General features: G+C 39.9%; 1 protein-coding gene across 1 annotated transcript in view; it reads right to left on the bottom strand.

Annotated features, from left to right (window-relative positions):
* XRCC5 (X-ray repair cross complementing 5) overlaps positions 1-16,557 on the bottom strand; it is a 54,058-nt gene extending 37,501 nt beyond the window's left edge. The window contains exons 1-8 of the mRNA XM_063341853.1: positions 16,444-16,557; positions 13,357-13,470; positions 12,627-12,810; positions 11,378-11,426; positions 9,705-9,827; positions 6,609-6,797; positions 3,517-3,631; positions 1,632-1,770 (exon numbers count right to left, since the gene is read on the bottom strand). Coding sequence (XP_063197923.1) covers positions 1,632-1,770; positions 3,517-3,631; positions 6,609-6,797; positions 9,705-9,827; positions 11,378-11,426; positions 12,627-12,810; positions 13,357-13,470; positions 16,444-16,461 — 931 coding nt within the window. The 5' untranslated portion in view covers positions 16,462-16,557. The remainder of the gene's footprint in view (positions 1-1,631; positions 1,771-3,516; positions 3,632-6,608; positions 6,798-9,704; positions 9,828-11,377; positions 11,427-12,626; positions 12,811-13,356; positions 13,471-16,443) is intronic.
* Between the last annotated feature and the right edge of the window lie 4,568 nt (positions 16,558-21,125).

Genomic DNA, 21,125 nt, shown 5'->3' with positions numbered 1-21,125 from the left:
AAATGCGTTAACGGTAGAAGCGAGATACACTCTCACATGCAATGGAAAACCAAAACACTCTTGTATGCAGAAGTGATCTTTCTATACACATCTGTGCTTTACTTCTGATGCCTTACATTACAGGGTTATCTCCACAAAATAGGAAGCTGTTAGTTTCTCAGAGGTATCATCTGTTCCAACCGCATATTCCCCCCCCTCAAGCTCCAGTATCCTCCCTGTAACCTCAACACGTTACTATATTGCCACAGACTAAGGATGATGCCCTCAGGTGCAAAGAAAGCAGAAGGAACAGAGGTAAATCCCTGGATGAAAAACCTATATGCAGATACGTTTTCCTTGAAACTGAAAAGCAAACACACAGTCAGAATGAAATAAATTTCAGTATGGGCACTTCAAATGCAAAAATATCATCTAGTTATGACATTTCTCAAAAGGGTCACAAAAGTCCGTGAGGCATCAGAAGCTCTTTAACTGTAAGAAATAACAGGCCATTGACAGAGAAATTTTGGTCTCTTTTGTTCACACTGAAATGTTCATTACTTCTTTTTACTAGTATCTTGCAACCACTCAGCAACCTAGGCAGTCAGTACATCAGCAGAGAATGGTCACAAATGTTTCAAAATATATTCACTACAAAAAGTGGATTTTTAAAAAATTTTACTAAAATTTTTGAAGTTTTAAAACAGACTACTAGCTTTTAACTATCATTTCTGCTTAAGAAAAAACAAAGAAAAATCACAGTGTCATTGGGACATTTTTATCTGCTACTGCTACAAAACACTTATGACTGCTACAATTGAAAGAGGTTAAATAAAAAGTTACAGTATTTATTTAATTTTTCAATTTATTTTATTCATTTGACAGCACTGTCTATACTGTTATGTGAATAGTTCTGCCCTTTATAGTTAATACATTTGCCCTACTTGCGTGGGATTCGAACAGCAAAGGAAAGAAAAAAAACTAGTAACAAAATATACCTACACAATTGCAAAAAATGAAACATAAGCGCTTAACTCCATTTTTAAAAAGTAGACTATTTCATACTGTTTCTGGGGCCTTTGGTCTCCTAAGGAATTTAATCCACTCGGAAAGAAGCTGAAGATTATAAAAGAAGTATTCTGCATACCACTACTTCAGATTGAACCTGCTACGGAATTTAAACAGCAAAGCTAACAGACTCTTGGAACACTAAACCTTCCTTTAATGGTTTCATCTTCCCAATTGCAGAATATCTAGAGCAGTTGCTTATCTAGAAAAAAAACAGTGTTATGAAAGTATTCATGTTATCAGTACAACTGAAGGTTTGAAAACAGAATAGAGGCAGCAGCACTACTCGCTACAGAACTGAGGTATGGTCCTCCACAGAGTATAGTTTAGGAAGCTGTAGTGCCTTTCAAGTTCTACCTGGTGGTATTATTATTATTCCTATTACTGGCAAAAGTAAGAATTTTTAAAATCCGTGAAGACAAACAGTCCCACATAACAGTCTCTGTGTTCCATCAGCTTACAAAGCTTACATTCTAAGATGACAGCTAAGCTTCAAAGTATAAAACTAAAAACCACTTAGGTGATTTAAGAGTACAAGCCATTATCTTCGGTTTGTCTTCAGGGTGCACATAGAGAAGTCATACCTTGAATAGTATCATCTTTCTGAACCTCTGTCTCGTCATCATCATTCAAGCAGTAAACAGTTTCTTTTTGCACATCATCTTTTCTGAGAGTTTTAGCATCCACAACCGTCCAAATTTTTTTCACCTTCTCTTCTGTGACCTTTATATCAGAATTCAAAGAAAAGGAACATTTAATATTTCAGTGGGATCCAGAGTGCTTACCAGAACATGCAAAAAATTCTTTGACCAAGTCCCAATATGGGACTGATAACGATAGCCCTAAATTCGGATCTCTGACAGCCACCACAGTGCTTTCAGCACATTGTTTGATCGGTATGAGACCTAACACCTGAACTATACCGTATTGACTGCATACTTGTCCTGGTTATTCATTCAAGTCATGAGCTAAGCCATTTAGGGAAGTCCTTTAGTCACAGGATAACATGTAACTTGCTTGCTACATATTTTACTTTCTCCAGTAAAACACTGTTATCTCCAGTACACCGTTTATGTAAACACTTTTGACAAAGCATTAAGATACATATTAAAGATACAAGACTCAGTGCTCATTCAGCTTGTTTGCCCAAGTTTTGCATCAGGCTTACTACACTACAAGATAAAATACCCTATCTTACTGCAACTTCCCCAAGAGGCCAAAAAAGATCGCAATTGCGTTATGGAACTGAGCGGGGAGAGAAGGAAGAAATATCTGCAATGAGTGAATGCTTCCCAACTACAGGGAAAGAAAAATCCTTTCTTTCCTCTCTACTTAAGTGAAATTGACGGTGTACTTAATGAATGAGAAGAAAAATGAAGAACTGAACAGAAAACAGAAAAGACAGAATAGATTATGTCAGTAGATATCACAAGTCTATTCCTAGCCATGATCCAACTGCTGTATGACCTTGGACTAGTCACCCAGTTCATGTTGCTTATTCTCCCAAGCTTCATTTATATTGTGTGTAAACACCTTTGGGAAGGGACTCTTACTGCCTATTTGTACAGGTCTGGCACAATACCCTAACAAAAGAAAAAAAAAAAAAGAATAAGTATAAATAAAAAAACTGGCAACAGAGGTTTGGTTTTTTTTTTGTCCAAGGCTAGTATGCTTATCTCTCAAAAATCAGATACATTTCAATTTCGTAATACATCTTCCTGAAACCTTACAATACTGGTCAGAGTCTTAGTCTTGGGTTCAAATAACAAACCAATTAATCTCTATCTTACCATATCCATCAATGGTGCCACACTATATAGTTACCAATTAATTATTCAATAACTGGAATTTCGCACATTTGCTGTGTTTAAATACATTTACTTCTTCCTAGCACTGTGTGAAGGACCCATATAAAGCATAAGAGAAACGGACTGTGCACAAGCTCTGCCAAACAGTACAAAGCCAACAAGCTGAAAAAAATATACCTTTTTTTCCAAATGTGAAATAACAACAGATGTGGTTCAAAACAATAGCTGGTAAAACATTTACACCCACCATTTTACACACACACGTGCATAATTCCTCTCATGCCTAGGGTTTAAGAAATAGCTAATAAGTCTCACTGAGCCACAGACACATCACTAATGCCAAATGGAAAGCTTCACACAAGCGCAGCATTCTTAATCAGTTTTGTCGACTTCAATACCATTAAGTGTCACAGCGTAGATAGCAGTTACTTCTATTTCTGTACATCGTGAATTTGAGTTCTTTAACATGTGTACAATATGGTGAAGTTAGAGTTGCTGTGGGAACCACAGTTTTAGATGTACTGGCTTCTAGGCACATAAAATCTCTACCATAATTATTTCAGATGTTATCTTTTATTTTCTTAGCTTTAAGGAAAAAAACATGCAGCTGCACCTAACTTTTTGCCAAAATACACTAAACCATATGATTTTATGAACTTACTGATTTGTAGGCCACAATCCTTATAGACAAATTAGAACCAATAGTGAGCTGGCAGGGCCAAGCCATAGGTCTTCTTTCTATTTTCTTAAACATCGAAAGACGCTCCAGGCTCTCTCTAAATGAAGGATTCAAGAAAACAGAAATGAACTCTGGTGAACTGTAATAAAAATATTACAGACAATACACTCTCTTCAAGGAGATGCAGGAGTCCAATTGTTTCAGCTTAGACTGCATAACGCATAAGAAAATAAACTGTAAGAATAATCTTGTCATCAACTATTGTCAGAAAAAAGAATTAAAAAGAAGAGGCGGTATAGTAGATTATTCCCATCTCGAGCCTTTGTGACGATGTGACATTAGGGCTTAAAGACAGTATGTCTTTATGTGATAAAACTACACAATTGCTTATTAAGCATTTTACATTTATCTGTGCTCACCCAATTAGGGCATTTAGTTAGCTGAACAACCCAAATTAGAAAAGGCTTCTCTAAGTGGTAAAATGTTTTCTGCAGTGGAGGCGAAGAAATAAAGAATCTAGTTTCAATTAACAGGATTTTGTTTGTGTGGTAATTAACTTTTGACACTTTTTTTTTTAATACAGTACTAATGAACTCATTATTTTTGGGGCATTTGGTTAGAGTGAAATAAATTACTTTGAATATTTCTAGCCTAAACAGCACATATGCAAGTTCCTAAAACACAAAAAAAGGCACTGTAATGATTTTAACTAAAGAGTGTCAACTCAATTGCACAACTTTAAGCAATAGAGTCCAAAAATTAAAAATTGACAGTAAAAGTAATTTATAATATATTATTGTGAAATCAAATAGGCTTGCACCCACTGCAGCAAACAATAGCTGATTGTTTCAGCCAATACAAACTGTATCAGCTATTTTGCTACAAAATTACAGTGCAGAGAAAGCGCTCATAAAATTTTTTTATTGCATGATGAAGCAAAGATAAAACAGTGTTGACCTCACCTTCTTCACATGATGACAGAACCAAAATCTACCTCTCTCTTGATTAAAGCACTTGTCTGGCAGAAATTAAAATCAACTCCTAAAAACATTAGTACAGAATTCAACTTGGTATTCTACTTTTCAACTTTCTTAGGATGAGCAGTGTGGGTTTTTTTTAAATACTAACAGAAGCACAATGACAGGAGAAAACGCACTGGTATTTTTATAATGAGATAAACATTGTATTTCCTTTTTTTTTTTTCCTTTGGGGAAAGGAAAGAAGGGAAGAAAAATTACTTTTCTGGCAACAGAGACCATCAACATAGGATTTTTAAAAAGAACTTGTTAGTACATCATTAAAACTACTGAAACAATTGCATTCAAGGATGAATATAAAAATCAAATACTTAAGTGTCAAACGCCTATGAATGTCATCTAAGCTCAATTTATTAACTCTATCCTTTAACTTTTTACATTTATAGAAGAAAAATGTTCCCTGTTACCAAAGAAGACTTGGACAAGAAAACCCTAGTAAATGCACACTGCAACTTGTATTTTAAAAACATGTCTATTCTCCTCTGCTCTCCAATAACTTCCCCCAAAATCAGACGCAGCAAAAGTACCTCCTGCCTGGCAGTCAGAATATCAAACCCTAAAACAATACAACAAAATCTTCTCACTTACTTTCCTGGCATGACTAATTTATTTTCACAAGAGTTGAAGTATTTTTAGCAGCAGGAATAATGAATATAGGAAAACAGAGAGTATATCTGAATTGGTAAATTATCATGACAGATTTGCAAGGCTAACTTCTTAAAGCTTGATAAGCAACTTAACTGCATCTAAAACCTTACATATTCTTAAATAACTTAAAAAGCTTTAATCTATTACCCAAATGTCTATTTAACTAAAGACTTTAGATTTCCCCTGAACACATGGCACAAAAGACAGCTTACACAGTAGCAAGAGCCTGTGATAAAAAAAAAATAAAAAAATAAAGAACCGGCCAAGCCACACTGTAACTTCATGCATATGGATTATCCTAAAGGATAAACGGGCCCAGAAAGATCCTGCTTTTCTATGCAGTCTTTTGATGCAGTGACAAAGCCTGCTTATTCCTAGAGTCTCGGACTGCTCTGTTGACTAGTATGGAATACATACACAGTGATACATTTTTCTTCACTACTCCACACTAATGCTCAAATAACAGTTTAACTGGCTGCTGAGGTGAAAAGCAGATCAGTTAGGCAGGGTGGGGGAAGAAAATCCCACAAATAAAATGACAAATAACAGCATGCAAAACTACAGGTACCTCATCTAAAAATTACAACTTAATAATCACATTATAGCTATGGTCTGCTAAGTTTCCTGAAAAACACGTTGTCTAAAAGATCACACTTCGTAATTGTAGAATAGAACTACTAAGACAATAAAATCAGTCGTTTATAAGGTGCATAGATGCATTTTGCTTGTTTCCCAATTAAGACAAGACTCATGTGAAAATGTCTTGAATATATGATCACATACAGTGTTCCACAGACACACATATATTTTTATTCTTTCATTGGGGAAACATGAAGTGAAAAACCATCTTTCAATTCTTGCATTAGGAATGCTGCTAAAGAGGATATTGTTTGGGACAATGGCACAGCAGTCTGTGCTTAAAAAGCAGGATTCAACAAACATTACTCAAAACATTTGTGGGAGTTTGATAAACCAGTGAGCTAAAAGAAGCCCGAGACTACAGAACAAAGGCCACCATTAAATGCAAATGTTCTACCTGCACTATGTCAGAAATTCCAACACTTCCCAAAACATGCTTTTGAAATCTCATTTACAGAAACATTCCCTCTAAAATCCACCAATGCTAAAGATGGAAGAAAAATGATTTTTTTTTCTTTAAATATACATATAGAAAATTCATTTTCCACTGAAATCTGTAAGCTTTTCTACCTATTCTAAAGCCACTGAAGAAGCTGTTTGAAAGGGACTGAGTGTATAGTAAGTTATAAAACTTCATTAACTTAAATGAAACTGGAAGCCAAGAGACTGATTACTCAATTCATTTCATCTTTTGGGAAAGAAATCAGAAAGTAAATTTACAGTGTGATAAACAGGATAAGCCAAGTTTACCTGAAAGTATAAATTTCTTCCAGCCCTCCTCCTTCGTCCAAAGTATGCATCAGTTTCCTCACCACATTGATGCCTTCCTTCTGTTGCTCAGTTAAAGCCTTTTTTGGAAAAGCGTTTCTGTGCATTTGAGAACGTTCACTGGCACTTGTGTCTCCACCTCCATCATCAACATCCACTGGAAATGGCAGACTAAGAACACAGGCAGTAGCAGTTAGTTTGACTTTCTTCTTAATTAAAATAACCAACCAAAACCAAAACAAAAACTGTATCAGAACCAACAATTCCTATCTAGTTGCCATCAGATGTATAAAGGGACGCACGGCTTGTGAAACAGATGAAGTAGTATTTCAAGTCTACTTGGCATTGGTAACATCTTGACCAGAGCACTGCACCAGTTCTGGGCATCATACGTCAAGAAAGATGTCCACATACAGGAAGAGGAGTATAGACAATGCTGATTAGAAAATAAGATCTATGAAAAAATACTGAACAAAATAAAGCCCATAGAGAAGGGAGTCAGAGGGCCAGACAATCTTAAATATAAAAGGCTGTTGCAGAGAGGAAGGGAACAATCGGTTCTTCATATTCAGCCTGCACTCAAATTACATCATGGAGTCAGGTCAGATATTCAAAAACCTGATAAAGGCATTTCAAAACCATAATCTCTAAAATCAACTGCCTGAGAAGACAGAAGAGTCTCCATCACTGGAAATCTTTATAAAAAGATTAGACAAACACCGCTCAGCAACGACATACATAAAACTGACCCAGTCTGAAGTAGAGGATTGCTCTAGATGACTTGTTAAAGGCCATTCCAGGCCTGTGATTCTATATTGGCTCTAAATGCCAGCAAACGGGACTTCCGCTGCAGTGTGACTATTAGGTATTTCTGGAATAAAGGTTGATCTTTGAGATTTTAATAGTTTACAACACTAGGTGAATTTCTGACTGAAGATGACACATTTTCCTGTGCTTCAAGAACTAGATTTAAAAATTTAGCCAGGGGTTATAGATAAAATGGTTTTGCTTCAAAATATAACAGACTTAAGTAAGTATAATAACCACAGAAAAGAGAGATGTGCAAGATCCTCTACTCTGTGCCCCCGAAAATGCCTGCAGATTTTTCAAATCTTTCATCTGATCCAATTTTGAATGAACCACATGATACCTTTTACCACATTTCCACAAAGTAAAAGAATTTTAGCACTGTATTACGTTTTCAAAAAAGCAGCCTACAGATCGCTACTTTACTTTTACCTCATTAGTCCTCACTAAACTTATCTGTGGACCAACATATAACAACATATAATACGCATAACAATGTCACATAGAGCAGAATTAAAGATCAAGCTTTAGCAAAGTGTTTCGTACCTTTTTAGGAAGCAGCATCCACTGACAAATAGAGAAACTGTATTTTAAAGCTCTTAAGAGAGCAAAAAGCTTCAAACCTCTCATACACAGAAGTTAGACTACTTTCACTGTACAGTGCTTGGAGACTCCCGTGATGAGAACTGTGTAATACCCAAAGCTACAGAGTGCTCAGCATGTGCTCTGCACTTGATACCACAGAGGAAACCCAATGATCTGCCACAAGTTACGACCTAATCAATAAACAGGGCGTAAGAGATGGAAGCATAGGTTATAACAAAAGGACAAGGTTTATCAAGAAATTATTTTTAAACCAGTATCCTGAGTATTTTATATTTGTACATGTATTTCTCAAAGCATCATTTGCTCTTGTGGCTGGGAGACAGGGTGTAAATCTGCAGCTGATGCCTTAACAGCAACATTTCCCTAGTGCTTCTATAGCCATGGGGCTTTTCCTTTGCTACATTACAGACAAAGAAAAGGTGAAGTTGTATCAGAAATCTCACAGAATAAAACTGCAACATTAACTTGTGGTAGTAGCACCTGTGCTAGTCTGCACAGCAAACTACAGGTATGGAGACAAGGTAGCAGGGGCTAAATGCCAGGTCTCTGAAAGACGTACTGTGGCTGGCAGCATGTACTCAGGTTCACGGAATTGTGTCTCCAGTGCCAGCAATAGCTGAAATAACCTATGAAATAACCTAGAAGGGGCATCTCAAGGCATGTTGCAAACACACCTTCTTTTGCTGTGTAGACAGAACCTGAGAGCAGTCTGACGTTGTCACATTCAGCCTCTCCTGCGCATGGGCAAAATAAGAAATTTTCTGTGGAGGATCATTCCATGATTTTCAGTCATGCTTTCCTACCTAACCCCTCTGTTGTCTTGCAGGTGGGTCTGCAAATGGCTTTAATGAATTTATCAAGTTCACAGCATTGTTCCTTAGAGAATGATGGATCTAGGTGACAGTAAATATTAAAATGGTCAGAAGTAAAACTCCCGCTTTAACTTTCTTCTGTGAAATTATTTGTTATAAACAGCAAACATTAACATTCACACAAAGTTTTGTTTTTAAATAAGCGAAGGCCTACAGCTTCCTACGTTACCGTCATGTGCAACAACTAACACAGATCTCAGTCCACCATTGATTCTTCAGATCAATGCCTATACTAAGACAACCAAGGGATTTCTGTCAGAACACTTAAGATACTGCTTCCGTTTTCCACTTCCGTTTTCCAAGCCCATCACTGTGAACATATAACCTGTCTCCTCAGACATGCTTTTCTACTGACACAAATCAGGCTATAGACATCTGCAACATTACCTTATTATTTGTTCCCAGTAACTCCCTCACCTAAAAAAATCTAGGCTGTTGCTGTGACAAACCACTGCTGCTGAGGCTATTTCTGGCTCATTGTTTCCCAATTCTCTGCTTATCTTTTGTCTCCTGTTTTAGATTTTGGCTCTAAGCTATAAGATTAACCGGAGAAGATGCCATCATCTTAACATGTATTTGCACATCACTTAATCAAGGGGACTTGGTTCATAGCCGGAATTCACGGCATGTGTAATTGATATAAGTACTCATAAAGATCATATTACATACTGGTCCGCCTCTATAGAAACAATACACCAACAGATCACCAGTTCCTTCAAGATCATTATTAAGAAAGAATAATAATTTCCCTTTCAAAAATGGCATAGTGTGTAACAGCCACTTCCATACTTACAAAAACTGAATTGAAATTCCTGTTTTCTTCAAGTTAGCAATGATAATTTCCAGCTGATCCTCACTGACAGGACTACTAAGGTCTGTAAACAGTTCAATGTGTCTCTTCTCATATTTCTTTCCTCTTAAAACACAAAAAAGAACATTTAGATATATAGGAAATATTATCTAGAAGACCTTTTCTAATTCTTTCCTTACAAAATTGACGTTTTACCAAAGTAACACACTTGTAGAAAAAAATAAACAAACCTACTTGGTAGAACTTACTCTATCGTTGCTCATATTATTTATGGTAATTTTTATCTTTATGATGCCCCCTACTCACTCCTACCCCTAAAATTGAGGGCTCTAGCCCTGGGACTGTATAAATCACTATCTACATATAAATGAATGGGATTCTGCCAATTTCACCAATGCAGATAAAATGCTAATAAAATATGTTAGGCTATTTATTGATTATACTGCATATTTCCTTTGCAGCTGTAAGTCTGTCCTTGTGAAAACGGAAAATGTATTTTAAGTTAGTGTTGCTGGCAGGGGTTCCATTTTAGTAAGCTAATTAAGTAGATTCATTGCATAAGATGAACTTAAAAGCCTGCTTAATAAGCTAAGAAGTAGTAACAATAAACATCAGAAAGTTCTGCCAGCTACAGAACAAACTTCAGTTAAACGGATATAGTTTTTATCTGGATAGTCAAGTACATGAGCAATTTTCTTGAACTTTTACCCAATAGTATTTTCTCAATTGAATGTAAACTCCGCATGAAAGGATTTGGTGCATACGAGCAACTTACCCACAAGGTAACAAATGCAGTTGGTCTATAAGCGTTCAAGGTTATACTGACACAAATACAGTGATTTTAATTCACAACTCAGTTTTAACTGTTAAATGGATACAGCTTTCCACGCTGATTAGACTTTATTCATAAAAATACAAATTACATTACTAAGTCTAGTCTTCTGCATTCACAATTAGATCATATAATCTTTTTAACAACATGTTGAATCTCCATTTTGAGAGGAAGTAAGGCTATTTTCCTTTCCCTGGACCATCAGTCCACTGAGTCTTAGAAACAGTCACATTTCCAGCCTAAATACATTCATTGACAACTTCCTAACACTGTGCCAACATTTTCTTTCCGCTTAAAGAGCGTTTTTTCCTACTGCATGTTTATGTCCCACAGCCTGCACATTTACAAACAGCACCTTATCTCCAACAACTTTTAACTTGCTAGGCTGAACAAACTCACCTTTCTAGTCTTGTTTTCTTTTTTCCTTTGTAAGATATGCCATCACCCTTATAAATCCAGTAGCCCTTTTCTAGGCATTTTAACATCTGAATTAATGTTTTCTGAAAACAGATCACACTAAGCGAAGTCTTTGTGCCTTGTATAATAGCATTAATATTCTCACAAATCTACTGCAAAGTTCCCAGTTCATTCAGAAAGCTCTTAGATTATCCAAAGACGACAGATGTCTCCTGGGAACTCTTCAGGGACAGACTCCTCTAGTGTGTTGTTTGGTTTTTTGTAGGTGGTTTGTTTTTATTATTTTTTTTTAAAAAGCACATTTTCCATATTTACACAATACCAGAAACGTAATACCAACAAGAAATCAGATCAGCTCCAAAACACAAGGCAAGAATTCTGTAAAAGGCTTTGGGTTACCACTCACAGTGTTTCTTTCTGAAGTAGGTCCATACACACAATAATTGCATCCAGAACTTAGCAAATTTAAGAAAAATCTCATTTAGAACATGAATCGTGTCACAAAAGTGTTTTTCCTGTGAAACAATCTTGTTTTCACTCTCTCCTAAACAAACATGCACATTAGTTAACAAGCAAACAATTTTTTGAGACAAGCACTCTTCAAATATCTGCGGTGAAGAGGTTCCTATGTAACTTGTCTGGTTTGTGATCTTGTCTCTTCCTCATTTATCTGACGGAAAAGTAAAAAAGACTGCTTCAGGGCTCAATCTTTTAACCATCAATGAGGAGGCTCAAGTCCAATGAAAGAGCAATCTAATCTTTACAATGTTACCTGGAATCCACAAACAAAATTTACTTATACTTTCGATACATGCTCCCATTTTCGCATGCAAGTTTTCCTTCAAAATATCTGCATCTGGCAATCTCTTGATGGTTTCTTCCTCACCACAATTTTCATTGGGAACGTATTTTTATCACTGCACACAAACCTGCCCACCCACTGAAGAAGGAACATGACTCCGCTTCTGCTAAGATACAGCTGACTGGCTGCATGCTTCTCTAAAACAGCTCTGACAGTCTGAACAGAGCTCACAACAATCATTTTATGGCCAAAAAGAGGGAAGACAACACGGGAAGTTAGAACAGTATGTAAAAGAAACACACAGAGGGACATTATATAGATCACCTTCTTTTAAAATTCCTCACCTTATGCAGCTAACAACAGAAAACATTCAAACATGAACAACGTTCACACCAGCAAGTGACTTTTGGCAATGTTTGAAATACTTTGTATAGAAATCAATCTGATAAATCTCTATTCTGCTTTGTCCAGCTTCTGGTACTTCTGCTGACACATTTCATAAAGAATATTTTTATTTGATAAAAAAAGTATATACCAAGTTCTGCAACACCATTTTTACAAACACATGCCATATTTGAGGCCTAAAATTATATTATTGCTACCTTTGTTCTCCTTAATTAGCAGAACACTTCATAAAAGCAACAATTCCCTAAGGCCAAGACTCCATCTGCTAGCCTAAAAGAATGTCAAAAAGCAGCAAATCTGCTTTCGAGCAAACTTACAACCACAAATTAACTGAACTCCAACAGTAGTTATAACTTTGGAGGCAAATCTGAGCCCATTTCACAACACTAACTTCCTGTCTCCTATGTAGCGGAACCAGTTCAAGAAGTGCTCTACAACCAAAGGATACAGTCTGCTTGTTCTGAGCCTGGTTTAATTGTATCTTGAATGTCTTCCAGCAGATCAAAATCTGGTAGCATTAGTGACCTATGTACAGTAATGTTTTGGTATTGATCCCCGCTGGCGAGGGCATTCCTAGTACCACCTGTGCCAAACAAAACTACAGCAACTTCATCTTTACTCTCAGCAAAAACCTGGAAACAGAAAATACAAGACAGGTATAAAAACACAGGTAGATTCATGCACAACTATATTAGGTAGACTCGAGCAAGCTGAACTTATTTTGAAACAGTGTCAACTACAGTGTATCTACTTTTTCTTACTTTTTCACTGCTATCCTACCAAAATGTAACCTTACAGAGACTTCACTAATTTATATATAATTAAACCAACAGACTGACATGAGGCTATCTGGAATAAAACCAGTAAAATTGGCCGACTCAGCCCCTGAAATGAGTTTTCAACATGGTAAATCTTACGAAGGCTGAATCATTTTAGAGAAAGAGTACTTTTTCCCCCCCTCAAAGTTTCTACTGCCCTGAAGAGTTGCAAATCCAACTGCCCCATCTCCACAAAAGTACAGCTGAAACAAAGAGCACTTTTACTAGTGCATAAAAATGGACTAATTCTTAGTTATTTCTCATTTATTTCGACTATTAGTAAATGAGAAAAATATTTCACAGATGTCATTGCTTCCTCTCCTTTTAACAGGTTTTAATTCCATGTAAAGTCACATATACCTGTCGCTGAACAAACTTTGTCATAACCTTCTTGGCTTGTTCAAGTGAAGACTCCTCACCAAAGGCAGAATTGCTCATTGGAAAGCCTACATCCAGGCACAGCACTATGGCTGCCTAAAAAGGAAAGATAATACTGAATAAGAATGTAAAAGAGCCAATATGAGCATAATTACTTTAAAAGGTTAGTTCAGATCCTTGAACATACAAAACCTAAAAATCAAACTACGTCACTATTGGTTTGTTTTACAGCAACTGTTAATATGAGACAATGGTGGAGTACAGAACCAGTACAATTGCACTGAACTGAGAATCGTTTAATTCTCTACCACATTCCAGGCATCTCAGTGGAAAATACAAAAAATCCTATGTTACACAATAATCTGTCAAGAGGGGCAATTTCTGTTCAATTCTGTGAAGTGCTGTTCTACACTAGGAAATAAACCAGAGATATTTCAGTCAACAATTATCAGCACAACACAAGGTGGAGACACAAGCTTGTTCCCTAAGCTCTACAGCTACATCCACTCCTCGCAGTAGTCTGCAATAGCTGCGGACCACTGTTTGGTGTAACCCAAAAACATAAGAATGACTGCATTCCTACGGCTTCCAGGCAGAGTCAGAACATTCATTGCAACTGGAGGTGTCTCTGCAGTGAGCACCAGTGCCTGCGGTGTGCAGCTGTGCTCTCAACGCCTCAGAAGGATGAATTCAGATTTCAATTTAGGGGCTTAAATGCCACAAGCTAGCATATATGTTTGCATTTCTGATCATTGCTTTAACTTATCTACACGTAACAGTGCCCAAGTCTTCCCCTTAATTGATTTATAAACTAACACATGAATAAAATTGCTCTCTTGTTCAACATCTATTAATAATGAATACTATCTGCAGTGTATTGCCCATCCAACTGGTTTTGCTAAGTTCCTCTAAAGTTCTTCCGCAGACTCTACTTACCTTGATTAATTTAAGTAATTTTATCATCCAGCTGAATGAAGCTACAAGAGGAATTCAGCAAAATTATGCCCTGCATCTTCAAGTACACTGACAAAAGGCCAGATCAAATTTATTGTCACTGATTAAAGCAAGGATCTTTAAATATACATCAAAATCTCGCCTAGTGGATAGCTAGTAGCTTAAATTACACTGCATACAAAAAATTATTGTTTGCCAGAACAAAGAAAGGTTAGGCATTACCTAGTTTGGAGCCAGTCACCTTGTTTTAAAATACAAAATATATCCAGTTCTCTATGAAGTTGCCAAAAGGACGTGGGCAACAAATCAGAAGATTGAAAATCAAGCAACATGAGAGGCACAGTCTGCTTTTGCAAAATAAAAGGGATGAACAGAAAGAAAAGGTGTTGGTCAAAGCTCTTTTGCATATGACCATGCAAATAACTCCAAGTACCTTTTTAAATATCAACCAAAAGAACCTGATTCTTTTCGTTGACCCAAATAGATTATTCTTAATACCAAATTTATAGGAATAATTTGCCCAGATTGGTTGTCTAATTCTCTGTATTAGCAACTCTCAAGCTATTTTCTTATCCTCCACCTTTTCCCAAAATATACTGTGTACCTCCCCTGTCATTTTAACAAGCACTGGTTTAACTCCCTGCATCCTCCCAGGACAGGACAAGAGGAAGGAAGAAAGAAGGCCCAGCAACAGGGCTCCACAAGACGTCCAGCAGGTCATACTCTGCCTCCACTAGTGTCTTGCCTGGGAGCCAGGAATTAACGCCTTTGAGGCAAATAGGTTCTGCAGAAGCTTAGAGTGGAATAGAGGCAGTAACTGAGGCTGCACTAGGTTCTTACAAGAGCCTTGTTACTGCTCACCTGCCAGCCTGAGGAATTACTCTACCAGTATCAGCAACAGCAGACCCTCAGTTTGTTGCTGTCCTGCCTCAAGACATACAACGGCTGGCAGCTGAATTAATCTTGTTGTCCAAAACAGTAAAATGCTCTTCACAGCTGGCAAGATGACAGCAAAGAAACCAAACAAGTGCAGAAGGGAAGAGCTGCTGTTTTGCTCGAGAGAAAATGATCAAGTGTCAAGTGCTAACATGCTCTTCTGGAAGGCAGCAAACTCCAAGCCCGGTGCCTATTCAGGCATGTGGAATCCTCCTTCAGGAAGAGGGCAGCTCTCTCTTTTGGTAATCCTCTTCTTTATGTCTCTTCATCTGTTGTTAACCTCTGTGCATCTCCCCTCTGAGCATACACTACTGCCATTTCCACGTGCAGAATACCAAGCAAGGCATTTAAGATGCTCAGCATGTGTGACTGCAGGACAACATTATCACACCTGAGCTAACAATAATCTACTTTGCTTAAGTACTGATAAGGGTGAAAACAGAACGAGCCTGCCTTTAACCCTAACCTCTCAGTTAGAGCTGAAGCTACTCATAATAAAGCTGAGAGATTTGCCTACAGCAGCACTTTGGCTTGCAGCACAGACAAAGCCTGCGTTTAACAGACACTAGACTGCCCTGTAGCAGAAGAGACCTTAACACAGCTTTCACCAACAGGATTCCTTAAACATACCAGACAAACAAACTCTGCTTTTAACAGGGCAAAAACATTTACTAAGATTATTTTAGAAAGAGCAACGCTAACTACTACTGTGGTAGCTGCACTGCGCCCAAACCCGCAGCTGCCCCTGAGGCAGGGTCGCTGAAGTCCCTTAGAACCAGACGGCTCGGTACCAGCAGCAACTCGGCGGCCGGCACAGACAGGAGCCACTCGGTTTCGGGGACGGGTTTTGCAGCCCTGGCTGTGGCGCCCCTCGTTACCAAGGCCGCGACCAGCTCGCTGAAGGCAGGGCGGGCCTGAGGGCGGCACAGCCAGTTCCCTCAGGTGAGCACCAGCCACGTCCAGCTCACAGGAAGGCACTACCGGAACAACCCCCCACGGGGTCGTGCAAACCCCCACCCCGTTGTCATGGCTCCTCTTCCCCCACTTAGCCGCGGCCAGGCCTAAGCGGGCAGCAACCTCTCCACGGCACCCCACCCCCTGAGGCACGTCCCCACCACACCGGCCCGGCTATGGAGATACTGAAATACGCCCTCGCCCGCTCTTCTCCCCTCTCCTCACCTTGCCGCTGCGCGCCATCTCGCTCGTTCCGGGACGCGGTGCGCCGCGCTCAGCGTTCCGGCCGGCGACGCGCCCCGTCCGCTCCTCGTCCCCCTCGGGAACATGGCGACGGCGCCTGGCGTTCCGCGGGAGGGGCAGCGCCACCCGGCGGCGGCGCGGGCGGGACCCAGGCAAAGGGCGGGCGACGGGAGAGGCGTTGAGGGGTCCCCGTGCCGGCACTGTACCGTCCCCGGGCTCCAGCAGCGGGGAGGGTACACGCCCCCCGCGGCGGCGAAGCGGGGCGAGGCGGCGCTGTGAAGGGACGCGGCCTCCTCAGCCATGGCCTCCAGTTGGGACGAGGCAGTTGAGCAGGCCGCAGGGGATGGCCAGGCCGCGTATGGCCCAGTGGGGCGAGAGGGAAGGGAGATGTGGGGTGTTCCCTTCAGGTCACCCATCAGCCTCCCTCAAAGTGCCACATCTCGCAGGCATGACTGTATCTGCGATTTTGGCCGTAGGGTGAGCCGTGCATCGCCAAGGACAAGCCTGCTTTGGGTGGTCTCCTCAGGTCCCTGGGATGTCTCCTGTCCTCTCCTGTCTCCCAGCACCTCCTGACTCACCCTGTCTGTCCCCCGCCCCACTGGGCCCATCCACCCGGGGCTTTCCAGCCTCCTCCTCCTGGTGCCCAGGGGTCCCACAGGACATGTCTGCTGAGCGTGAGGGAGCAGCCATTCTCCTTCACCACCAGGATAGGGCTTTGGGCCAGATAGAAGTGTCTCACAAGTCACATTCTGCCCATGGATCACCAGTGGGACAGGATTATTTAATTAAACGTTGGCACAACGGTAGCTTTCTCCCAACATTAACAACAGAGAGAATTTGTGAACCAAAATTACATCCAGGCTATTTGATTTTTAAAAGTCCGAATATAATAGATGCTATATCACGTATATCTTGGCATCTGTTGGATATTAAATCATCAGCAGAGATGAACAGAGAATGGCAAATATTTCATCACATATACTGAGTACTTCTTGTTCTGCATTACCTTCCCTGTATCCTTTGAGAATATCATTACCAGTGTTCTTTTCATTCTCAGTGTGTCTCAATCACCCTATTATCTGTAATTATTCTCAAAACAGAGTGCAAAGTGGTGATACTAGTATGGCTACAAAAGAGTAAATCTCACAAGAACACTTCAAAAACCTTGTACCAGAAGTCTGGCCCTGCAAACACAAGCATTCCTTTTTTATATTGACTGATGTCTGAAGACAAAAATCCCCTTCCCCTCCTTACAACACCGCCATGCTTTGGCAATATTGGAAATTGAGGGATTCTCTCTTCAAATCACTTTGCATATCAAAGGAGCCGAGCAGCTTGGCAAAGTGACAAACATTTTATGGGAAACCAGTAGACAAAAAACCCAGTCAGCGCCTGCAACAGAAAGCCATGCGTTCTCTTCCTGAATGTCTCTAAGGAGATTTCAGATTAATCAGCCAAGGAAATCAGGTCTGCTTACTACCATTATTATTATTATTATTGTTCCTGATGCTACCTTAGTCCCTAGAAGCAATCGGGCAATCCCCCACCCCAACTGATTTCTGACATAGTTTGCAGTCGTAACACAGGAGATGTGCACACATGTACACATAAATGGGAAGGACAGAGAAACAAGAATTGATCAACTTCATCAGCAATGGCTTTTCACACACCATCAGAAAAGCATTTTGCAAGGCATCATAATCAATGAACATTTTATTTTTATGCCAGGGTTACGACGTAAAACCCCAGGCCTTCCTGCTGGCACAGAATATTGACACAAAACCCTTCATAGTCCTCTCCAAATCCTAGATTTGACATAAAAGTTGAATCCCATGCTTTGGTCTAAAGTCTCATAGCTAGAGCAGGAATTGCAAGTGTTACTCAGAGAAACCTAATTCAGGTGTGAACTAGGAACCTCTGCTTTGCAGGAAGGTTGGTGTGCCCAGCCCCAGGTACAGCACGCTGTTCCCTTGCACAGTCTGAGTAAAACTAAAGACACTTGTACCCACGAAACTCCACCTGTGATCTTCCTATCCATTAGCTCTCAGTCTGGCATAAACGGGGTCTTGTAGCTCTCTTGGCAAAAAACACAAACAATAAACGCAAACATTCCCCACTTCGCGCTTTCATGCAGCCAGGTTTCCTCAGAGCTATTTCCACCATTCAAAGAAAAACTGGCTAATCATTTCTGAAATAAACCTTAATCCCCATTTCCTTCACAAGCCTGCACAGAGCTCCCTTGTAGGTAATCATCAGATCCGACTAATCATCTGCATCTGGAGCCACTGGGGCTTTGTTAGCCTGGATAAAGACTTGAAGATCTTTGCTTGTAAATGCTTGCCAAAAGATGCTTATGATTAATTGGCCATTTCCATTTTACAGAATGTCAGTCTCTGGGTATAAATAATAAATATGTGACGTCTCGGAGGACTCAGCATCCATGGTGATCAGCTGTAATCTCCTTTGCAACAAAGTGAGTCAGACCTCAGTCCCACTGAGGTTCTCGCTCATTGCTCTGCTTACTCCTTTTTTGCTTACTTTTTTTCCCCCAAAAAAAGCTAAGCCTGGGTTAAATAAGCACACTCTTGGGAAGCAGCAATGGGGGGGCTGCCTTGTGTTTAACTTCACTCAATGCCTTTATAAGGCAGCAAGGAAAATGGCTTCCCTGTTTTGTTACAAGAAGGGATGCATTACCCAGAGAGTTGCAGCTGGGACCCAGCTGCTTATGGCAGCTCTGAGCAAATGTGAGTGGCTTCAATGTAAGAGTAGAAAGATGACTTCGCCTTTCTCCCCCTTGGAGCAATTGCCCACAGGGTAAGACTTTGGATAAGTGCCTGGTAGAAAGAGGAATACCGTAGCCATCTGGGATGTAGCCCAATAGTTTTATTGAAATAGATACGTGAAGCAGAACTTTTCCAAAGAATTAACTTTGCAATCATTACTTATTCTTTGCCTGAGTTCATGTGTAGATGTGGGCACTAACTGCAAACTGAGGAATTATAAACTGAATTTCCTACAGAGATAAATGAAGCAGGGCAAGGACACTGTGACACCAATCAGCTTTGTATTTCTACCAGTACAAGCTTGGCAGCAAACTGAATGATGAAGTAGATGGAAAACTGGCACGCAAAGCAAAGCAGAGCTTAGACGCACATCTGTTAGCATCTTCCTGCATGGGGCTTCATGAGGTGTGCACAGTTGTCTTCTCCCAAGAGGTCTTTCCAAACACCTGCTTGCACACACATGCCAAAACTGTGGTGCAGACCAACACTAGTATTTATTATGTCTGTTTAGCGATTCCTGATGGTCTCCCAAGAGATGCAAGCCTAACACGCTGTCTTTGCTTAGTTGCTTCTCTAGAACACGCTTGCAGGGAAAAGATCTCAAACACAGGTTTCACTCTTTAAAGCAAAATTTGTCTTTGACTTCGAGGATCAGCTGTAAGTCCAAAGGACTTGTCCTCTGGCTTTCTATGACTTGTGAACACTTGGCACGTTACAAAACTGTGCCTTTAGTAAACTTAACAATTAAAAAAAAAAAATCTTTCTGGGGATTTAACAGTTCCCATCTGCTGGTCTACAGGCTCAGTCCATTTTCAATTTAGTTCATGCAATGGAAGGAAATTAATCTACTAGGAAGCATAAGGAAGTTATTGTGCTAGGAAAATTAGAAAGCTAAATAGGAAGGACTATACCACACCATCCAATCTTGCCTGAAAACATAGTAAGGAGAGGTAACGTCTTATGAGAGTATATTGATTCTGGGTGCATCCTACCAGGCACACTCCAGCTTAGGGGCTCCCAAACAGCGGCAAATGGGTGTCTCACAGCTGACAGACAAACTGCTTCAAGGCAGCACGTCCACAAGTCCTAGTTCTGAAGGAGGACTTCAGAAACAGCTTCCTTCTGCACAGAGCTGAGAGACTCTGAGGCTCCACGTTCATAGCTCCTCTTCCAAAAGACAGCATCCCTGTTGCTTTTCCTCCTCGCTGTCCCCCACCCAGCTGCTGAATTTACAGCCTCCCCTTCCCCTCTGACTGGTCCCTGACGAGAATTCTCCAGACTATGCAGCTGATGCACATTTCTCAGGCGAAGAAAAACCTTCCACTGGCTGTAATACACCAGCAGAGGTCTTATTAAATGCCATAGAGAGGTAAAACATGAAGTCACAAGTGAAATCTGTTTACAGCCCCTTTTCCCCATGTGGTATTTACCCTTTTCACGCATCATGGAGTCACATTGAGAATCACACTCCTGACATGCTGTCCTGCAGAATTGCTGCCCATCCAGTGTTTCTTCCACCTGATGTTCTTTATTCATGATGAACAGAACAGCACATTTGCCTAACAAGTTGTGTCCTGTTTTTTTCTCTTTCAGACCATTTATGAAATTTGCAACAGTCATTTTTTAGTTCTCATCTTCTCAGCCATTGTGCTTACCATACCTCTCAGTTTAGTGTCATTTCCAGATTTCATAAGCACATTTTGTCTTCAGCCAAGCCATGAAGGAGCCGTGCTCAGCCTGACGTGGCCACCTCGAGAGTAACCACTAGACACAGCTCTGTATAGAACATTCTAGCTGCTTTTGCAGCTGTTTTGTCATACATAGAAATATGCAACAGCTTCCTGGCCTGCTTATGAAAATGTAATTTAAAACAGTATCAAA

The sequence above is a fragment of the Chroicocephalus ridibundus genome, chromosome 7 (genome assembly GCF_963924245.1).
Source record: "Chroicocephalus ridibundus chromosome 7, bChrRid1.1, whole genome shotgun sequence".
Taxonomy (NCBI): Eukaryota; Metazoa; Chordata; class Aves; order Charadriiformes; family Laridae; genus Chroicocephalus; species Chroicocephalus ridibundus.
Note: the sequence above shows the minus strand (reverse complement) of the source record. Positions and strands in the feature narration are given on the sequence as shown.